This window comes from Mizuhopecten yessoensis, unplaced genomic scaffold (genome assembly GCF_002113885.1).
Source record: "Mizuhopecten yessoensis strain PY_sf001 unplaced genomic scaffold, ASM211388v2 scaffold11133, whole genome shotgun sequence".
NCBI classification, from domain to species: Eukaryota; Metazoa; Mollusca; class Bivalvia; order Pectinida; family Pectinidae; genus Mizuhopecten; species Mizuhopecten yessoensis.
In genome coordinates, this window is record NW_018408896.1 from 2,927,645 (window position 1) to 2,949,793 (window position 22,149).

General features: G+C 35.0%; 1 protein-coding gene across 1 annotated transcript in view; it reads right to left on the minus strand.

Moving 5' to 3' along the window:
• Positions 1-9,727: 9,727 nt before the first annotated feature.
• The window catches only part of LOC110466407 (telomerase protein component 1-like), a 59,576-nt gene continuing 47,154 nt past the window's right edge, over positions 9,728-22,149 (minus strand). The window contains exons 49-56 of the mRNA XM_021522860.1: positions 21,695-21,906; positions 21,438-21,507; positions 21,094-21,212; positions 20,555-20,722; positions 19,685-19,802; positions 19,300-19,485; positions 18,722-18,829; positions 9,728-15,927 (exon numbers count right to left, since the gene is read on the minus strand). Coding sequence (XP_021378535.1) covers positions 15,787-15,927; positions 18,722-18,829; positions 19,300-19,485; positions 19,685-19,802; positions 20,555-20,722; positions 21,094-21,212; positions 21,438-21,507; positions 21,695-21,906 — 1,122 coding nt within the window. The 3' untranslated portion in view covers positions 9,728-15,786. The remainder of the gene's footprint in view (positions 15,928-18,721; positions 18,830-19,299; positions 19,486-19,684; positions 19,803-20,554; positions 20,723-21,093; positions 21,213-21,437; positions 21,508-21,694; positions 21,907-22,149) is intronic.

Sequence of the window (22,149 nt, forward strand, 5' to 3'; positions counted from 1 at the left end):
TGAAAGTTTGTTATCGCTATTTCTCAAGAAGTACCAAAGGGGTCTTTCTCAAATTTTATATGCAGGTTCCCCTTGGTCCTTTACTGTGCAGGGCAACTTTTTAGAGTGATCGGATAAACGACATGGCCGACAGGCAGCCATCTTTGATTTTAATATAGAAAGTTTGTTATCGCCGTTTCTCGGGAAGTATAAGAGGGATCTTTCTCAAATTTTATATGTAGGTTCCCCTTGGTCCTTAGCTGTGCAGGGCAAATTTTGAGACTGATCGAATAAACAACATGGCCAAAAGGCAGCCATTTTGGATTTTGATAGTGTAGGTTTGTTACTGTTATTTCTCCGGAAGAACTAGAAGGATCTTACTTAAATTTTATATGTAGGTTCCCCTTGGTCTCAGCTCTGCAGGGAAATTTTAGAGACTGATCGGATAAGAAACATGGCCGACAGGCAGCCATCTTTGATTTTGATAGTGAAAGTTTGTTATCGCTATTTCTCTGGAAGTACGGGAGGGGTCTTTCTCAAATTTGATATGTATGTTCCACTTGATCTCTCGTTGTGCATGTTATATTTTGAGACTGATCATAAAAACAAAATGGATTAAAAGAAGAACTAAACAGATCTTTCTCATATTGCAATAATCGATTCTATTTCTTTCACTTAATTACTGTACTGTACTAGTAAATATGTGAAATGATAAACTCACTTTGGAGGTTGGCTTTCATACACATCAGTATTAAGTTTAGATCAAAAGTAACCTTAAGGTGCATTTACTGTTAACATGAATCGATCAAACAGATAAGAGGAAAGAAGAGAAAAGATCGAACTGAAAAAGAACTAATGAAGATGGTACAAAGGTGGGCGCCAAGATCCCTCCGGGATCTCTTGTTCCCTTACAAGTCCGTTTATGGCAAAGATTTCAATATTTTGGCAAAGATTTCACTCGCGGTTTAATGTTTGTTTTGAGCGCACGTCGGCCGAACAGCCAAATGAGCTTATGCTTATGATGAAGCCTATCGGCAAGATTTATGGACAATATCACAAATCTATTAAGCAATATCTGTATATCCTGTTTATTTTTAGAACGTGCTATTACTACGATTTGACACATAGTTTAAATAGATGTGCATAGTGTATGTCGTCGATTATCTTTCCAGAATATGATCTCATTTCTTTGTACGTTTTCGTTTTCCAGGTTCTCCATGCTGATCCCTGTTGATATTTTACCCTAGTTTTATCGATTTTGAATCCAAATTACAGCCAAGCTGTTCTTCGGGTGACTTGTGCAAATGTTACTGCCAAAAGCTTTCCCTAGTAATATTTTTGGGGTAAAAAAGAATTAAGATAGCGCCATGGGTTCAAGCTAGTAGAAATATTTCAAAATTTTGACTAGTTCAGAAAATTAAGAAGAAGTGAGAGATATAGGCCCGATGGAATATTTCTTAAATACCAAATGTATATATATACATATATGATGGAGAGGTAGCATTGGTGAAATAACGTAATACTGTTTGCCCACCTACTGCATATTATTATAGTTATTCAGTATTTAAACATTTCACTGATGGTGTCTATCTTACTAATGTTACATAGTCATCCCAAAGGTATGGTAGATTCGCCTTATAAAAAAGTCAGTTCGGGATTGGAACTTGCCAAGTTCTAGTCCACGAGATGATGAATTGATTTGGTCTTGACGAGCTTCAAAACAGTTCATAGTTATCATTTCAACTGAAATACAACAATCAGCAAAATCAAGTGTTCCGCAATGTCAACACGAAACATAATCGCGATGTTATTTTATCTTGCTGAATTGACATCATTTCTATTTCAGGTAGTGTCAACGTTGGGAAGAAATGGGAACATTTATAGAACATTATTATATAACAATAGACAGAATGTGTGGTATCAATGTGGTTATGGGGTTTTTTTTGGTCGCAGGAGAGAAAATAGTTTGCTATATCCGGTAATATAATGCATTTATAGAATAGAGTGGGGTATCAAATGAAGTTCAGAAGTACAAATTGGTATTTAATTAGATAGAAAAATAGGTCGTATATGATTCCGCGGAAATAAAGATATCACTTAAAATCGTAGGCAGCGTGAGCGCGTGAATCTAATAGCGTCGTCTTCTTACGCGCTGCTAACGTAACAATGCACTATACATCAGAAAATAACATTGAATCGATAAATTGTTTTTGCATTGCAAACTGGAATGAGTTTGAGGTTATTTCATGCCGCCAGCTTCTAGGTGACTTTTAACTATACTCTTACACTTCATTGATCTAATTATGTGACAGACAACAACAAAGTGCGTATATGTAAATGTTTTTCATCTATCCATCAATTTAAAGTAAACAAGGTTAATGACTTCGATTCCAGGCCGTAAAAGGTATAAAGATGTTTATGACAGTTACATATATATCCTAGATTTGACAATTCTTACATTGACTACATATATATCCTTGATCTGACAAATCTTACATTGGTGAACAGTTTCTATGCTTATGAAATATCTGGGTGACTCGATTCCACGACGGTACATGAAAATGATGTATCGATAAACGCTGTTTTAATTTTGAAGACAGTAGTTCAGTCGAAATAGGTAAATAATGTGCGTTTACTCAAGAAAAATAAACTTGTTGTGTCTAACCTAATATAAGTGAAAGGTAGAATTGATGTTACCCATAGCGTCAATAAAATACCCCAATAATGAAAATGTTAATGTCAACACGAAATGTCAACAAAAGGATTTGACACACAGCCAAGGGAGAAGACAGCATAAACCTCGTGATAATCGCAGTTACAACCAGAAGGATCAGCATTCTCTGCATTTATACATATTTCCACAGTAACATTTTAAAACCCAAGTATCAGACCATTATGTCATTTCAAACACCAACGTAACAAATTTATACTAATACGTCAAAAGATACAATTGCCATTTGGAGATCAGGCAAAAATATCGCGTACTCATGTACTGAGTTAGCTGTTGTAACCCTGTATGTCTATTCGCGGAAACGGTTAGGAAGACAGTGTCTTTTGTTTAACTAGTTCCGTTCGTTTGAATTGCAAATAGTGACGTATTTTTCAAAGACATTATGGTTGTTAAACAATAACTAGTTTTGTTATTTGCAGCTGGACAACTGGACAGGATTTTTAAACGAGCTTTGAAGAAAGAGAATATTTTATGTGAGTGTAGAATTACCGAAATTCGATCTCAAAATCGATGAAATTTAAACGAAATTAAGAGAAAAACAGAAATTTCCTCATTAAAAAGTTAACATAGAAGATGCTCCGGAAGGGTAACCATCTTCTGTTTCATCGACTCTCGTCATTTAAATCTAGGTCAACTGCAAGTTATGCCATGTTCTCAAAGCAAAGGGCGAAGTAGTGACAAGGAAACAGCAAGAAGCAATACAACTTAATAACGAGCCTTTTCAAATAATTTTAGATACATGTATACGGAAACAAATTATGTAGCATACTGAAGCGCTTACAAAACCGTTATCTTAACTCAAAATTGATAACAAATATTAACAAACGAAAATGTTCATGGACACTTGCAAAAGCACAAGGAGAATAAGACTAGGTATAGCGTCTTTTGCTTTATCGACGACAACCGCGATGCAAATCTAATAGGTAATGGCATGTCCTCATACAGAGGATTAGGGCTATGGCAACTAAACATTAAGGCATATCAATTAACATAATCAAAAACATCGACCTTCATATTATAGAACAAAGCGTTTCCAAATCAGATCACATAATGACGACCATACATTTTGTCTGTAGTTTTCATAAACCAGCATCTTTGAAAACCTTGTGTTGTACGTTAGTCTGTCAGCAGTCGACAGCTATTATGGAAGTCATGATATTCGGAGCAAGCTCTTGAGTAACGAATCAACTACGACATGTTAACACGGTAGGCTAGGAGTGGCGGGATGTTACTATCAAGAAAAGGAAAATGCATGATCGGAAAGTCGCAATCCTACGTTTATCGTACATATAAGTAGTCAGCCGTCTCAGTTGGTCAGGTTGTAAGTAATAATCATGAAGGTAAAGATCGTGGGAAGGATTTGAAGTAGAAATGCCTTTTGTGTCCTTGATTTCAAACTCGGAAGGGTATGGTCAGCAAATTTCGAGTAATTTAAAGACAACATATCGTCTATAAATCTGAATTTGCAATTGAAAGACTTGGTTATGATTTTGTTACCAGTCCTGATAAGATAATCAATAAATTCAGCCTGATATGAAAACCAAACCAAGTCACCCAGCCGAGGGCGACAGTTTCTTCCCATAGGAGTGCCTCAGTCTGCTGGAAAATCTTACCATCGAACTCAGCAAAGAAACTGTCCACTAGGAAATCCATCACTCTCACAATTTCATCCTCAGTATAGTTTAGTTTGGTCTTGAGTCATGGTAGTGTGAAGAATCGAAAAGTCAAAAGCTTTGATAAATGAAACATTTCTGAGGACAGGATGTTCAAGTTTGATTGAAAGATCTTTCGAATCATTCCAATTCTACATTCCATTTATTCCTCTTCTGGAGAACAAAGAGTCACAACACGAATGTAACCCTGATTTGATGGCACTAACAATAGTACTCGCTGTAGTAAAACAATGGACAATGACTTGGTAGAGCAACTAACATACCAGCGATAAAACGTTATTTATAAGGATCCTTTGAAAGTTTTGGAATCCAATTCAAACGAGGCAGATCCGTATACTAATCATTATTGGGTATTTTAAAATACTGTAAAAAACGTCGAAAATCTTCCAAAAACACACACTGATATAGATTATTTCTGAATAGAATTATGATGGCGAACATACTCCTCATACACCTGCATCATTCGTGCACTCGCCCAATCCGGTTACTACTTAATCACTAGTGCACCGCAGTCAGGTTCTTCAAACAAAGGCTATGACGATAGCAGCAATCAATAATGATAACCTTCTTATGTCCTTTAAAGACGTTTCATGTATGGTGACGTTTGACAATCGTTATACGACTAGTTATACCGAAATGACATACACTTCTGACGATTGTTTAATCTACCTAACGTTATAATAATGTATGTGTTTTTAGGACGATTCATTTTGTTATTTCACAAGATTGCCCGTCAATAATTTACAGCACGCAGGTCGTAATATTCAGTGCAAGCGAATATTGAACAAACTGCGACATGTAAACGCCGTAGTTGGGAGAAGTCACAGGGACCTGAGGATTGTTACAGCTATATTTTGACCTAAATTCAGGTGTTTAGAGTAAATTTACATGTTTAGGGGTTAAGATCGACTTCAGGTAAAAATGACACCCGCAATGATCCGAAAGTCGATCTAAACCCCTAAACCATGCATGTAAAATAGCTCTGAACATCTTAGTTTAGGTCCAAATATAGCTGTAACAAATTCTCAGGCCCCTTTTGGTGAAGCTGGAATATCTTTATCAAAAATGGGAAAGTTCACTATAGAAAAAAATTCGAAATCGTCACGTCCTCATATAGCGTATTGGTAAGCCGTCTCAGCTTGTCATCTTGTAAGAAAAATTTAGGTAAGCGGCTGATGTAGAAAACGTCTGTTAAGTCATTGATGTCAAATTCATGAGCGTATATATGATCGACATGATCAACGAATGTTTTGTTATTCAAAGACAATGCATTACCAGTATGTTAGGGAGTGCAATTGCATTATTTGGCAAGGTCTTTGTAACTTGTCCCGTTAAGCTCTTCGATACATTCAGCCACATATTTAACCAAAAACGAGTCGACAAGGAGAGAGACATTTTCAATGTTGCCACCACTTTTACAAAGATTTTGTCAATCAGGAATCTAGTTATTTCCTTAGTGAGTACTATCTAAGTCTTTGTCATGTTTTTCACAAAATGTATATCTCTGGTACTTCACAACCATACATATTTACGCCGTTCGCCTTTCATGGATAATTTTTGTATCTCACAAAGGAAAAAAAGAATGCGTTCCTTCAGTTTGTTATGAGGTAGGGTAGTGCACACTGGGAAAATCCAGCATTCTGATCAAAGAAACATTTTAGATTAAAGGATTGAAAATCCACATTTAATTAATGACACTTCTAGAGTATTTATTGTCGCAATACCACTCAACTCCAATTTGACATTAAGAAATTTGGGTAAATCTTGATTGATTGCAACTAGCTGAGCCGACTGAAAAAAAGAGTAAAATAGGGATTCTATACAAGGGAGGTTTGTATATTATCATTTACCGATTTTGGAAAAGATCCCACACAGAAGCACAGTAAGCTAGTATTTCGTTTGTAAGGTATCAATGGGCATCAAGAAAATCTGAGCTCCTTTTGAAAGCAGTATATATGTAATAGTGACTTCAGGCAAGGGCCAATTGATAAGATGTTTTGTCTGTCGCAGCCATATATTTATCATACAGATAGTTGGGTGTGGTTGGGGCAACAATCGAGGTGAAAATATACAGGTTTCCATTTTGGATTTCAAATTACCGATCATTTAGACCAATCTGAAATACATTGTCTGGCACGTCCTCCACGGAATCTATTAGTATCGTGAGATTCACATTCGAATTGTTGGTAGGAATCTCTTCAAACGTCTCATGAAAAGCTTCCAGGGCATTACATTATGGATTATTCCGTCTTTGCGTATTGCAGAGTTGTCTTCTCTTGTGAGCAGGTATTGATTGTTACGTCATTGGTTTGGGTGAGAAAATTACGTCGTTTTCTCAAAAATTGATGACGTTACACTTTGAGAGAAAACATGGGTACTACTACATACAAGATTCTATTAACAGGATTCCGGAGGATCCGGTATACAACTTAGGTATAGGTTTGCAGTATAGCAATATATAGTAGATGTATAGCACGCAGAATTTATGCAATATCATTTTTTTATTTATTTTTTATTTATTTTTTAAATAAGTAGTAATAATAATACAAGTAATAGTAGTGTTAATGATAATAAATAAATCGACTCAAGGGGAAAAAAACAACAACAAATAGGTACTACTTCATTCAGGATACTATGGTGCTGGATTAGCCGATAACACCCAACTTACAGGTTTTGGTACAGAAATAAACAATGTAACAGTACATAGCATGATATAAAGCAATTCAACATGTAAGAATATCATAACCAAATTCAAATATTATGTTAGGAGAGTAGTTCACTATCTGTTATGGCCATTAGTGTATAATACGGACAAAAAAATCATAGGACTCAAATTGATTTTGGTTACACTAACGTGTACATTTTACACTGTTTATGGAATCTCCATTGAAATAATGATAATGGACATATAAATTAATCGACGCCGCTAAAATGGGTACTACTACATACAGGAATCTATATACCAGAGTCCTGAACAGCTTACGTACAAGTTATAAGAATTTATATTCTAGCTTGCGTATAGGTCTGATATATATAAATAAATAGTGTAACAATACAGAAATGAAAATCAAATCAAGGTAACGTATATGAAATATCATTACCACATTTAGTTGTTAGAGTAATTCCACTATCCGTATCTGACACAGTCGATAGTGTGAAACACGCGCAAAATAAACTTACTGAAATNTCCAAGTCTTTAGAATCTTTCCTTCCTTGACAAGTCTTCTAGCGAAGAATGAGAGTTTGCTTCGGTACTGGGTTAGGTCCTCGTTCACCGAAATGTGTTTAAATTTACTGGTGGCACGAAATCCGGAGCTTGATTTGAGGAGTTTGAATTTCGCTTCGGTCGATCGTAGTCTGGCGATAATAATTCGAGGCTTTCCTGAAGTCGGACGTCCAACACGGTGAGATCTTTCAAGATCTTCTGGTATGAGATCTACCGATGATTCCCTTGCAGCCTGGAGGAGCAGGTCTGTAGTGACCTCATCTTTGGATTCCGGAAATCCGGAGAAACGGACCAGGGGTCTTCGACCATATTGCTCCAGATCGTCGAGTTGAAGGCGAAGTACATCATTTTCAGCTTCGAGCTTGGACACTCGATCGACCAGAGGGACAATCTGACGCTCTACAGCAGTGTTAATGTCCTCCAATAGCAGGCCCCTGACGGCCTTGGCTATCCTATCTACATCAGATTCGGATATCGACATAGAACCAGAAGCCGGAGGATAACCAGTAAACTGGGAGGGTTGTTGGAAGAACATATGCTGGAAAGGTAGGCTGGCTGGCTGGGATTGAACGTATGGTCCCTGAGGGACGCTGGGTTGAGTAGGTGAGTCAGACATGGTACCGGTATTATAGGGTGTCGAGGTATGCATATATGAGTACTCAGTAACACCAGGAGAATAATCTCTGAGTTTTTTATTTTCAAATGGCGAAGGAGTGGACGAAGAAGAAAGCGGACGTTTAGACGCAGGGGTGGACATATGGCAAACCAAAAGTCAACATGTATACAACCCACACATGTAGTGAACACTGGACGCATTCAATGTAAACAAGCACTTGTCATGAATGAGTGACCATCACGTCTCGTCTCACAATGTACGCACATGCATGAGTGAAGTTTCCATTTGAGAGTCTTTACATGACACATAAACAGTTCCCGACAAAGTTATAAAAGTTACGAAAGTATACTTAGGTCACAGGCATTGGAAAAAGGTGACTGGTCCCCCTCACAATAGAAAACTGCTACATTATACCTGGAGCTGAAATGACATCGTCCATCATGCCTCAAGGGCGGTAATCCGATTGTGTAGTAATTTTAATAACATCATTTTCCTTAGAAGCATACCAGATCTTCCTGCCTATGTGTATACCACAGTCGAATTGTTCATTTGGGCCATGTTTAAGCACCGGGATTATCTGGATAGATACGTCATGTTCACAAATTAATTGTGGTATACAGGGTTTCCTTCCAGGGAGACTTCAATCTACACTAAGAACGTTTGAGGACGTTTTACACTGTCATCATCATAACTGGGCTTGACACTACCTTACTTGTTTTTCATTTCGGTGATCAACAAATCCTGATTGTCTCCTGTAGTTAATTTGTATCAAGTTATATATATCATGAATGAGGAAGGTATTTTTTTTTATATTTTTAGGGTGAATGTGTAGCAAGAGTGAATATGTCAAAAATATTTAATCCGCATTGAAATATAACTGTTTATCATAAAGAAAACAAGAATGTTCTATAAGTACATTTTACCAAAAAGTAGCAGTATTACGATGCCTCAGTAAGAATATGTCAGGCCTATCGGGACGTCACAATAGACAATGTTCATTTTAATGTTACATTTCTCAATAAACCCTGCTCTCTGATTGATCGGTTTGGAGTGAAAATAACAAGTGTTGTTTTTCCAAGTAGAAAACCTTATACCGTTAATTTATCTGCTTTTCCTTGTGTATTGCTACTGTGTTGCTACTGTCACTTTTTGTTCTCTTTACTTCGTGTTTAAAGTATCAATGCTATCCTATTTCTCTGATGATTTTCGTGATGCTCCTCCAGTGTTTTGCATCTCCTAAATTACTTACATCCTTTTTTGAACATTAAAAACATTTTTTTGTATGTACATGTACAGCTGTATCTTGATTTCATATTTTCTTACTTATATACTGATTTTTTGGCTTTCTATTTAGATTTTTAATAGGAAACCAAACTATAAATAACAATAAACTCATAAACTTCTCTTATTTTCTTGAATGCCACGAAAATGCCAGCTATAATAAATTGATATTCCCGTGGTGCACATTGAAAATCTTTGTTGGAAAGAGAAAAAAGCAAAAAGGGTTTTGACATATAAATCTTTATTTCAACAAATGAATTTGTTCTAATAAAGTACAATGTAATCACAGACATACTATGTTATCCACTTCGCCTTCTTGTTGAAGGATTGCTGGGTTAACATGTTCAATAAGAACACCATTCAACCTTATCACAGACATTCAAACACACGTAGTGCATATATCTATCACACACATCCCTGGTACTCCAGCATCTATCCTTGTACTCCAGCACTTATAGCACTTATTCATCATACAAACATCCCTCCTACTCAAACAATTAAGTTACTCACACATCCCTTGTACTCAAACATTTAAATTACTCAAACATCTCTTGTACTCCAGCATTTATAGAACTTCTATCCATCACACAGTACACTCCTCTTCACTTGTTTCCCATCATCCTTTCCTGCATATAAATATATTACCCAATCACATTCATAAAGTAACTTTCATACATACCTTATATGTCTCACAGAACAATACCCTCACATTCCTGATTGTTCCCACAGATTTTCAGCTAATCAGTAATTAATTTCAGATGTAATTGAATAATACTGTATAGAGCCTAGAATTTTTAAAACTTTCAAAATTAATTATAAGGTAGATTTCAATCTTATTTTTATTTTTTTAAGGATATTTAATTAAGGCAGATCTTGTTTAGACTGTTCAAACTTTTTATCAGTTTATATTTGTACCAATTAGCAATAAAATTTACCATAAATCTGAAGGAAAATCTGTAGGCAAGGGTCTTTCAACATATATAAATCCATTCATTTTATTAATGATGTAAAAAAATGCACAGCATAGATTTCTTTGTTTTTCCCAATTTAAAACCTATTTTAAACCTATTTGAGATATTTTAAACCTAAAAACACTCTAATAATTCCATTAACACTGGACAGAATGTCAAAAATAAATGCTGTTTCCTGATTTTATACAACTTACAAAATAACCAGTTAATCAACATCAGGATATTTTTAGTTTGTTTGTTCTGATGTTCACATAACTTGAATGATAATAAGTCAATTAAGATAAAGTTTGTCCCGAACCATGACATCAAGAATTTAAAAACACTGACACGAAGAAAACAGGATTATCAACCTTTTTTCAGAATGAAATGACATCATTGTAGGAACAATTAACCGTGTACAGCCCATACAAATAACAAGGAGCAGAATGTTTAAATTTGGAGCAGAATGTTTAAATTTGGATTGTAAATGTCTTGAGTATTTTTTACAGCTCCTACATTATGCTTATCTATAATATTATCTATAATATTCAACAACAGCCTCATGCTACATCAGCATTATCACATATTACTCCTTTCACCACTGTAGACCACAATGGACTCATCCATATCAATGCATGGTAGAGTCTACTAAAGTTACATAGGGGTGAAAGGGTTAAAGGTAAAATTCAAATCATAAATATAGAAAAAACTGAAAACAAAACAGTACAATTGGAATTGAAATAACAATCATTACTTAATATACACAAAATATTCCAAATTTGTACATGCACTTTCCAAAAACAACAATCTGCAATTTTGAATAAAATATCACATTACAACATCATGTAGTGCAATTTATACAAAAAATAATATATTATATACTTAACACAATATATACAGATAACTATAACCTGTTACACCAACGGCAATAGATATATAGTCGCATCACAGTTCATATACATATCGTACGTATTCATCATAAATAATCTCAAGATATACGTCAATGTAAATCTTGACCTACTCTATACAGCGACACACAATAATTCCTTAAATATGAAGATTAACATATAATACATAAATAACTTACACCTCACTACACTAAAACATAGTCCCAATTAACCTTAATATATTTATATACACTATTTACAAATATAAATAAACAAAATTCAAATATAAAGCTAGTAACACAGCACTTTATCAGTTTAAAACAACAACACAAGAAAGTAACATTTACATATATGCTTTAGAGCTGTAATTGCAGTTAGTTAAGGAACACCAATACCGTAATTAATGTTGTGAATATTCAACAAGAGAATATGTAACAAAGGTGTGTTACAATGACCCTGTGACCGCGATGATCCTGCCACCTTTGTATATCAAATTAATACCTCAACAGGACATTAACTACTACGATTGTTCACATTACAATGAAGTGATTATTAACTTTCATACACTTTATGAAAAAAGAACAAACAAAATCATCACTGCATACAAGTATTGACAGAGAACCTTTAATATTATAAAGGGTGGTTGAAATAAAAGGCTTTTGTCAACAATAGAAAGGCAAGATCCTTTTAAGGCGAATTTAACAATGTCATGCTGTTTGAAAAAAAGTGTAAATTAGAAAATGAAATGGAATAAATGAGAACTTAAACCGAAAATCTTTACAATACAAAATGTAGGTATAGAAAACTTGTGCAATATAAAATAGGTAACTAGATACAATAATAGAAGTAATCAGTGATGATAACCATGACTGATGGCACTCAACTTTAACTCATCAACCCCTGAAGACACTTTTGAACTCTTCCAACTCAATGGTTGGAATAGTTCATTTAGAAACTTCAGGGGTAAATGAGTTAAGAAGGATTCAGAGGAATTATTTACCACGTTATTATTCCAACTACATCTAATGTGTAATTAGTAAAGTGTAAACATTTGTCAATATTTACAAAATCAAATTTATAAATATAATATAAGAAAACATTCTTCGGTTTAATGCAGAACAGAAACTGGATAAAGTGTTCAAGTTTATTACTAAACAAACTATGACATGATTTATTGTAGCCTGACTGTCATAGGGGTCATAGAATGTTTCTAAAAAGATCACAAGGCCACCTGTAATTATGTACAGTAACAGTTGTATGTAAATAATGGTTTGATTTATGTCTGACGCAGGAAGAGGACAAAATCTAACACACATGTACATCATAGATGTTGCTGAGCCGGCTAGTGACGTCACACACAAAAACGTCCAGCTATGACAGCCAATATCGTCACAGAAACTTCAGTAAACAGAGTGTCATATTTATATTTTAGGGGTTATAAACTGACTCTATAATTCTCTACCTGAAGATTCATGTTCATAAAATGATAAACAAATATTATGAGTGTAATTTGAAAATGACATATTATTTAAAGTCAAAATGTTTTACAAGAGATTTATTTCTAGGTTTTTAAACCTAACTAGAATTTAAAATAAAGTTGTTTCCACCAAATTCATTTCTGATATGCTTATACTAGCAGGTAGTTCCAATATATAACCAGCAAAGTTTAACTCCAACAAAACAATCTGTTTCTAGAGTATGTATTCAAATAAAATTATTTAAGAACAATGATGGTCAATGAACATTTTTGGTGTTCAAAATACACAGCGTGTAGTATTGTTATAAGAATGAAGGATGCACAGCGTGTAATATTGTTATAAGAATGAAGGTTGCACAGCGTGTAGTATTGTTATAAGAAGGAAGGTTGCACAGCGCGTGTAGTATTGTTATAAGAATGAAGAGTAGATGTAGTCAACAGTCAAATCAAAATCAGATAAGACATCAATCTGTCAGGCTTTAACAGATGATACTCTAGGAATAGGTAACAGATCAAAATTCAAAGGAAAATTTTAATTAAAAAGAATTATATATGTCATTCAACAAAGGTATTAACTATACTGTCAGACTAAAAGGAATTTTAATGTACATTATTAATACAGCGTCAGTGAGAGAAAGAGATAAAACTGCCACCTTGTGTCATATTTCACACTTGCGGCACACAACAAACAAAAACAGGTTTATTTTGGGATGGGAACACAGCTATTTACATACGCGTTATAGTCACTATAAATAACATTTGATTGTAAAAGTAATAGCACAGCAGATACACCTAATTTTATGGACATTTGGGCGGTCAATTTTCCGTTACATATATATACATACTATAGTAAATACTAAATATCATTGATAAAGGATACTATCACAGGTATTTTTGTAGGAATAATGAGGTACAGTTATCACATACAACAATATTAAAATAGTGTATGAGGTACAGTTATTCAGATGTGCAAATGACATTCTATTTTTTATAATAAGAATCTGCATTATCTTGTTCTAATGGCTAAAAATAGTTTAAGCAACAGTCTACCATAAAAATGACTTGTTTGTAAATGTGTGTTAATGATGATACTAAATGTTTAACCTATTGTTTTGTAATACATTTCATTTTTTTAGATTGGGTAAAAGTTTACTTCACTAGAAATGGCAAGAAAATATCCATTTCTTTGTAGATAGCCGATATAGCAAATCAATTGTGTAAGGAATAAATGAAAGGTGATAATATTTGTATCAGAGAAATAGAATATCTTTAATCAACAATCATGTGTTACTACAACATACCAACAAAATGTCTGCACCTTGACCCCTTAGTATCCCTAGTCTTTCTATACTACTTCCCTTTTTGCTGATGTCTACATAATTTCTTTTTCACAATTATAAAGAAATGACCATTGTTCTGACCTTGTCACATGATTGGAGCAGAAGACATCCAAAAGAAGTGAAGAGTTGCCATACGTAATAAAGGGACAACAAATTCTGGGGGAAAAGCTACACCCCTACCTGTATGGATCAGCTTTATAACAGCTGTAGGCTAACATCACACGGCTGTCTACTGTCTGCTAAATATGCATAGTGATGTTGTCAAATTCTAAAGTAAATAAGTGCAAATGTCTATTCAAATTGCTGAATATGTCATTCTAATGTTGGATTATGCATTACTCATCTATTATATATTACATTCTAGGATTTCATAAAAGAACCACAATTTCCTTAAATGGATATATTACTGAATCAATTATTAAAGAAAAAAAGTTATCCGACAATTTCAAGTTTTGTTTTAAGGTCATTTGACACATGAGTCAGTTTGTACTCTTAGGATTACCTTGATTTGTATTAACGTCAAATCTCTCTCTGAGTTGTGAATGTATCACTTCAACTCATAAATGTAGTTATTGTCTCAGAGTTTTGATTGGTCTTCCATCAAAAATATTTTTTATTTTTTATTTGTACTGTTTAAAATATTCTCTTTTGATGTACATTTTTATTCAATGCCCTTAACTATGAAATACTTTGGAGTTTTCTTTACCTTTTAACATTAGCATATCAAGGTGCATTGCACATTTAGTATTTTAAAAAGATCTAATCAGTTGAGATGCAGTTGATGAAGTACATTGCGCTAACAGTTACACAAGAAATCCTCCCTGAGCTAATATTCTAGACATAGGCCCTCACCCTGAGCTAATGTGCTAGACTTAGATAATCCTGACAGGTATTGGTCTAGCAAATGAATACAATACAAAGTGCTCCCAGGGAACGAGGCGACAGAAAACACGCCGGCAAGCCGTTAACAGTAATTAACTGCATGTAGGCTTGAGGTGTCTTATCAGAATGAAAAAGTCATACAAGTGCTCAAATACAGCATAAAAAACCAAGTTATATAACGATGTGTTATATGTACAGATTTACATTTTGTAGTCATGTTACACACTATGTACAAAAGTTTAGACAGTTATGTAAGTGTACAACAGAAATAGTATATGAATGTTAACATTACAGAATTACTTTAACAACATCTAGTATTTACATGATACAAAACAAGAATAAAACTTTGTAAATAATATTTTAACCGGTTCATTTCATTTGGTATATGTGAAACCATACTGAATCAATAATCATTAAATTCATCATGGTTGCTAGCACATCCTCTATGCTGGTGTATTTCCATGTGTTCCTCACGTATGATGTTCCCATGGTTACCACAAACAAATTTGAGCAGATGTCTGTTAATAGTTTACAATCATGTCTCCTGTCTTGAATGATGCCATTTCAATAGGTTATATTCCAGTCCTATTTGTTTTCACACTTTTATTCAGTTTGGTACCTGTTAATTAGTTATTATTGTTATTTCACCTGCTGACGTCAAACACCAAACTGTAGACCAGTAACACTGTGTGTCACTTTAAGATGTTGCTGTCAAAGTCTTGACTGTTAGTTGATTACCCGAGTCTATTGGTGCCAGGTGAGAAAGTGGATGTTGCCCAGCTGGTCACCACAAACCACACGCACCAATGATTTCCCCGTCACGGATGCTGATTGGCTGATAATGGCCAGGCTCTCCACAGGGGCAGGACAGAAGAACAACCCAGCCTGTAACAGCAAACGGATAAAAGTCACAAATAAACGTAGACCTAGAGTGTTAAAGTCAAAAATGGATGTTAACCCATAATGTCAAAGGTCATCAATGGATACAGATCCAGTGTCATTGCCATAAATGTATATAAACCCAGAGTATGTGTCAAAGGTCATAAATGGATACAGATCCAGTGTCAGAGGCCATAAATGTATATAAACCCAGAGTATGTGTCAAAGGTCATCAATGGATACAGATCCAGTGTCAAAGGTCATTAATGCATGTAGACCCAGAGTATGTGTCAAAGGTCATAATGTCAAAGGTCATAAATGAATATAGATCCATAGTGTTAATGGTTACAAATGATGTAGACACACAATGTCAAAGGTCAAAAATGCAGGTAGACCTAGAGATGTGTCAAAGGTCATAAATTGATATAGATCCACAGTGTCAAAGGTCACCAGTGAATTAGACCGATGATGTCAAAGGTCATAAATGCATGTTGACCAAGAGTATGTATCAATGTCAAATGCATGTGGAAAAACAGTGCCAAAGGTCAGAATTAAATGTAAATCCACATCATAAAAGGTCAAAATTGGATGTAGACTCAGACTGTCAAAGGTCAAACTGGATTCACAATCAAAATATGTACCAATTAATCGTCTATAAAGAACAACTGAAGTTATTACTGTAACATTGTTTTTTTCCCCCACATATACATAATACTTTATCAAATGTCACTAAAATAGTATACAGGTTTGACATAAGGCTGTCCAATGTAGAACTATCTGTACAATTATTTGATGACCCCGTTTTAACTTGTAACACACATCCCTCCCCATGTTGGAAGTGGAACCCATGCCATTACTAGCACACTAAGACCAAAGTTCAGATGCTGTTGACTATATTCTTTCCTTCTTAATTTGCTTTTAGTTTTTCAGATGATAAAGCTACATGATTTGACTACCCCCACTTTGCTGCTGATAAACTCAAAAACAAATTGCATCTAAAAAATATTGTTCTTATGAGTAATGAATATATGTAAACAGCATAACAATAAAATATCATATGAGAAAACAAAGACATATTTGGACTACATTTCTTTGCAACTATAAAAACAGGAATAGGTATTTTTGAAATTTCATTTAATTAGAACGTTTGGAGTTTTACAGGAACAACCAGTAAAGTTGGTTATGAAGTAAGCGTTGTGATTATTCATGTAGCTTAAAACGAAGTTAATGGTCAGGTAATATTATCATATTTTGACCTTTGATCCTTTGAAAAGACTTTGACCTTTTGGTAGACCTTAGGTTATGTGACATGCCCTCTGATCATATTATACATATCTGTGATCTTTTATAATGAAATCTTGAAATGATCAGAAGTTGCAGCCTCAAAAAGACATTACTTGACCTTTGGACCTTTGCCATGATTTTGATATTCAGAGTACAAAATTAATATGGGAATGTTATGAAACACACTGTTTAGTCATGGTGTACATTTCTATTGATTTTATAAATGAAACATTTTGCCATTCAGAAGTTAGATACTTCAACAACAGAAGGACAAACTGACATTGTAGAATGCTAGTGTCCCCAAGGTCTGACTGGCAGGGGACTGATATGGGGCTTCTATGTATGTTGAACTAAATTAAATGGCCTGAATAGATTGGCCAACCTACTTTTTACTTATCTCTGAGATATATTTCATACAAAAACAAGAGGTCCACAGGGCATGTATTGCTCACCTGTGTGAACTAACAAAGAAGTTGAAAAAGTTTCTGTAAAATTTTAGACAACAAAGGTTATTTTGGGTTACTTATTTACCAGAACAGTTACATCAAGGCATCAGATTTCAGTAGAAAACATTCTAACATACCAAGAGGTACTCAGATGTGTCAGACCCAAAATAGATTTGCTTGATTTGGGGATTTTGCTTCATACTAGGTAAGGGTAAAATCCTTTTACCCATACATATTGAGTCTTCTACCCATGGGGCCATTTCACAGCTCCAGGTAAAATTGTCAAAGTTATGGCCAAGATTAAAATATCTACAAAGGACCATAACTGTGTAAGTACGGGCTGCATGCCAAAACACTTTGCAATGCCATGGTGTAATTTTGGTGACCATTAGTGAGAAATTGAAGGAGTTATGGTCTTGACCACCTGAAACCATGATATTACAAAATATACAAAGGGCCATAACTCTGTAAGTAAATTACCCAGCACCACAAATAAAGCATGTGCCACTCTGTCATGCTGAGATATATATTTCCATCATTGTTTTTGTGATCCTACATGTCAAATTATAGGTGTAAGGGGTAAATACACAAAGGGCCATAACTCTGTAAGTAAGGGCCTATGGGTCCATCATTCAGTATGTGCAACACTCCACCATGCCAAGCTGTATGCTTCTATAAAGTTTGCAGCCCTAAGTAAAAACTTGTTGGAGTTATTATCCTTAATACAATTTTCAAAAAAGGTGCTGAAAACAGTATGTCAATCTGCACAGATACAAAGTTGAGTGCCCTTGACCCAAGTATCCTTCACGCAAATCCATAAATCAATATAACTATTGAAAAAATATGCTCAGAATGTTTGAAATTCAGTTAAAATCTGCCAACTCATATTTCAAGGAGTAGACTTTTAAGTACATTATCCCTATTTCCCTATTGGGCCCTTCCCTCTGCCCTCCAAGAGGCACTTATTTTGTGTACTCCAATTCAATTCACTTAGCTATGGGACCATTCATACCAAATTCAGTCAAAATCTGTCCCTCCATTTTTTCTCTCTATGTAGCGGCTAAACTTACTTGTTTGAGCTTGTTCTCTCTTCGCCAGACTTTGACAGTACAGTCATGTGCTCCAGTAAATACAAAATGATCTGAAGTTGTGACACAGGTGACAGCAGCACTGTGAATCTGTAAAATAGAAATCCAAGGTTAACAAAAAGTCTAGCACTTAAATTATACAGAATCGCATGTCAGATTGACATTCTATTGAAATATGAAATAATCGGAAAAATCTTATAACAATACACTTTAGAATACTGTGTTGAAAACTAAGATTCTCCGCTCAAGCCATTTTCTTGTTTGGGTGATGAATTGATAGAAATCCACATTTTACTACTGGTAATGATCTTGAAGAATTTTTGGAGACACTTGAAGACAAATGGCATTGAAAATTAAAAAACCTTCCTCAGTATTAGGCTACTCATTCTGTTGAAGTCAGACTTATTTTCATATTCTTGGTTATACTGTTATGTTGTGATATTACAGACAGATGTTACTGTGGCTTGGTTAAATATTTGGGCTTAACTTCCTACGTTAAGCTATTCAGATGTACATCAAAAGAACATGTCATGTGACGTTTGATACCGTGAAATATCTACCTTTGTTTCTGTGTGGTTCTCCATTTGTCTGTTGATGGTAGTGATCTGGCCAGTGGAGGTGACAGCGTAACTATCCCTGGAGTAGGCCGTCAGGTCCAGTACCCTCACCGGTACCTGTCTGTGTGGGGGAACCTTTGAGGTCGGGGGGATATAGATGCTTTCATCAAAGCTCAACTTCTGACCAAGCTGAAACATAAAAATACACAATGGATTTCACGGGTGTTTATGTAGGTGAATGTAAAACCCCACACATTAAAGTGGGTAAATCATTTTTACGTGCATTGCGTTAACATCGGGTTAAAAGTTTGACAGTACTACGAAATCAGGACGAAACGTTGCCAGTGTAACTGGAATATGAGACTGTGTGGGTATATACGTAGCTCACCTTGTTTATAGTGCCTTTACAGATGTAGCCGTTCGCTGTAGCCACATGGAAGGTGGGCGTGGCTTTCCCCAACATGAACTTAATCCCCAGTATCCAATCCGATTTTCCAAATTCAAAGCTGTAAAAATAGCGAAAATCAAATTAAAACATACCATATGATTTTTTATTCAGTACAGTGTAAGTTTGTTGCTTGGTACAGCTAACATTCCAGATTTTTTAATCACCTAAGAGACATAAACTTTTCCCGGAGTGACTGCCATATTGTTCCCATTGATATTTTATGATGGCTGTTGATTTATTTAATGCAGGGGTTATTAATTAGCCTCTGATTAACTCTACCGAGAGACGGTAGAACCTGTCTAATCCAGACACCATCACAGCCAACAATTTTGCTTGGAATAGACAGGTTTTCAAATGCACATGTTAAATTCACATAGAAATGTATACAATTGGACCTTAACTCATTCACCCCTGAAATTTCCTAACACACTATTCCAACCTTTGGTTTGAAGGAGTTCAAATGTGTCTTCAGGGTGAATGAGTTAAAAGAGTTGAAGGTCTGATTTACAAGTGTTCCTGTATAAATACTATTACTCAGGGTTGGATTCATATTAAGTACAACTAATTCCACGTGAGATCAATACGATAACATATATATTGGACATCAGACATTTTCACTTACGATAACATATATATTGGACATCAGACATTTTCACCTTTCATCTTAAAAGTTCTCTCATATATTTTTTTCTTATCCGGGTAAAGATTAAGACCACTTTTATCTTGGTTTTCATATATAGATCATGAAGTTTTGAAAATTTTCCGAAAGTATAAATTTTAAACCAGATAAAGCCAATAGTTTCCAATTACCTATTGGAAAGTGGAGTCTGCTGCTCAGTGTTCCAGACAGTTAGCTTGCCACACCATTCTCCAGACAGGAAAATATGGCCAGATTTGGAGGTCATCTCGGAGGAGGTGGCTAAGGCAGTGACCGGGGACATGGTACTGAACACCTTCTTCTTATGACACACAGGCACACTGTTGAGAGAAAATATATATACATTTAACTGTGACACACAGGCACACTGTTGAGAGAAAATATATATATACATTTAACCATGACACACAGGCACACTGTTGAGAGAAAATATATATAATACATTTAACCGTGAAACACAGGCACACTGTTGAGAGAAAATATATATAATACATTTAACCGTGAAACACAGGCACACTGTTGAGAGAAAATATATATATACATTTAACCGTAACACACAGGCACACTGTTGAGAGAATATGTATAATGTTAATTAATTTAGGGCCAAAGATGGATAAACAGGTATGAGGAAGGAGACTGCAGGGTCTACTTGACTCATTATAAATGTCCATGATTATATAAGCACACTTACCTGTGACCAGATTGGGACTTTTTGTAGATGTTCCAAATGATGATCTGGCCATCGTCTCCTCCAGTCACAAAAGCATTGGGTGCCAGGAAGCAGGCTGCATTTACAGATTTCTTGTGAGCCTAAACAAAAAAAGATTTTAAACTAAAGTACACTGCCTCCATTCTAATAAGTTGTTAAAATACAACCTGGCATTATCTTATATTATACACGACATACACAAAACGCTACAGCACGATCCAGGACTCTGTTGTATAACACACAGAGAACGTTATGTATGACAACATGGTAGGCATGTATTTTGTAAGATGTAACTGTTAAAATTAAACCCAGGTCACAGATCTTACCTGTAATGACATGGCACATATTGGTCGCCCGACTTCAGTAGGTTTATACCAAATCTTCAACGTTCCGTCCCTGAAAAACAATAATTTCACTTTATAAATTACAAATGCTTTGTTAGCTAATTTGTTTACATTTGGAAAAAGGAACATCTTCACCAAAAAATCTCTTCAAACAATGTGTATCACAATTATTGATTACATAAATATTTTCAGTAACATACATTAAATGATAAAGGTTCTACAGTGTCACTTATACCGACCTACTACCAGTCAGCAGGAGTGATTTGTCTGGCGATGTCTCCACAAACGTGACAGGTGCATTATGAACATCGGTGGCTGTCTCTGTTGACAATTGTGGTTCCCAGAGTCGGATGGCTTTGTCCAGGGATGTTGTACACAGGTGGCCATCTTTGTTGGCAGCTACACTGACCACTCGGTCAGAGTGACCGGTTAGATTGGCCATCTCATTGGCCTGGAAAATATAAAGCCAACCAATAAAAATCCAAAATATATTATGGTAAGAATGAAGTCTGTCTAAATAGGAAAAGATACACAGGATTATTTCACATAAACAGTTGCATGACACACATAATGAAACTGTTTGATTTATAAATGTTAAACAAAATGGAGAATTATAGATATTTAATGGCTGTTTGTCAATGCCATCATATAGACAAATACTTATACATATTTATTTTTTATTCTAATCAAGTCA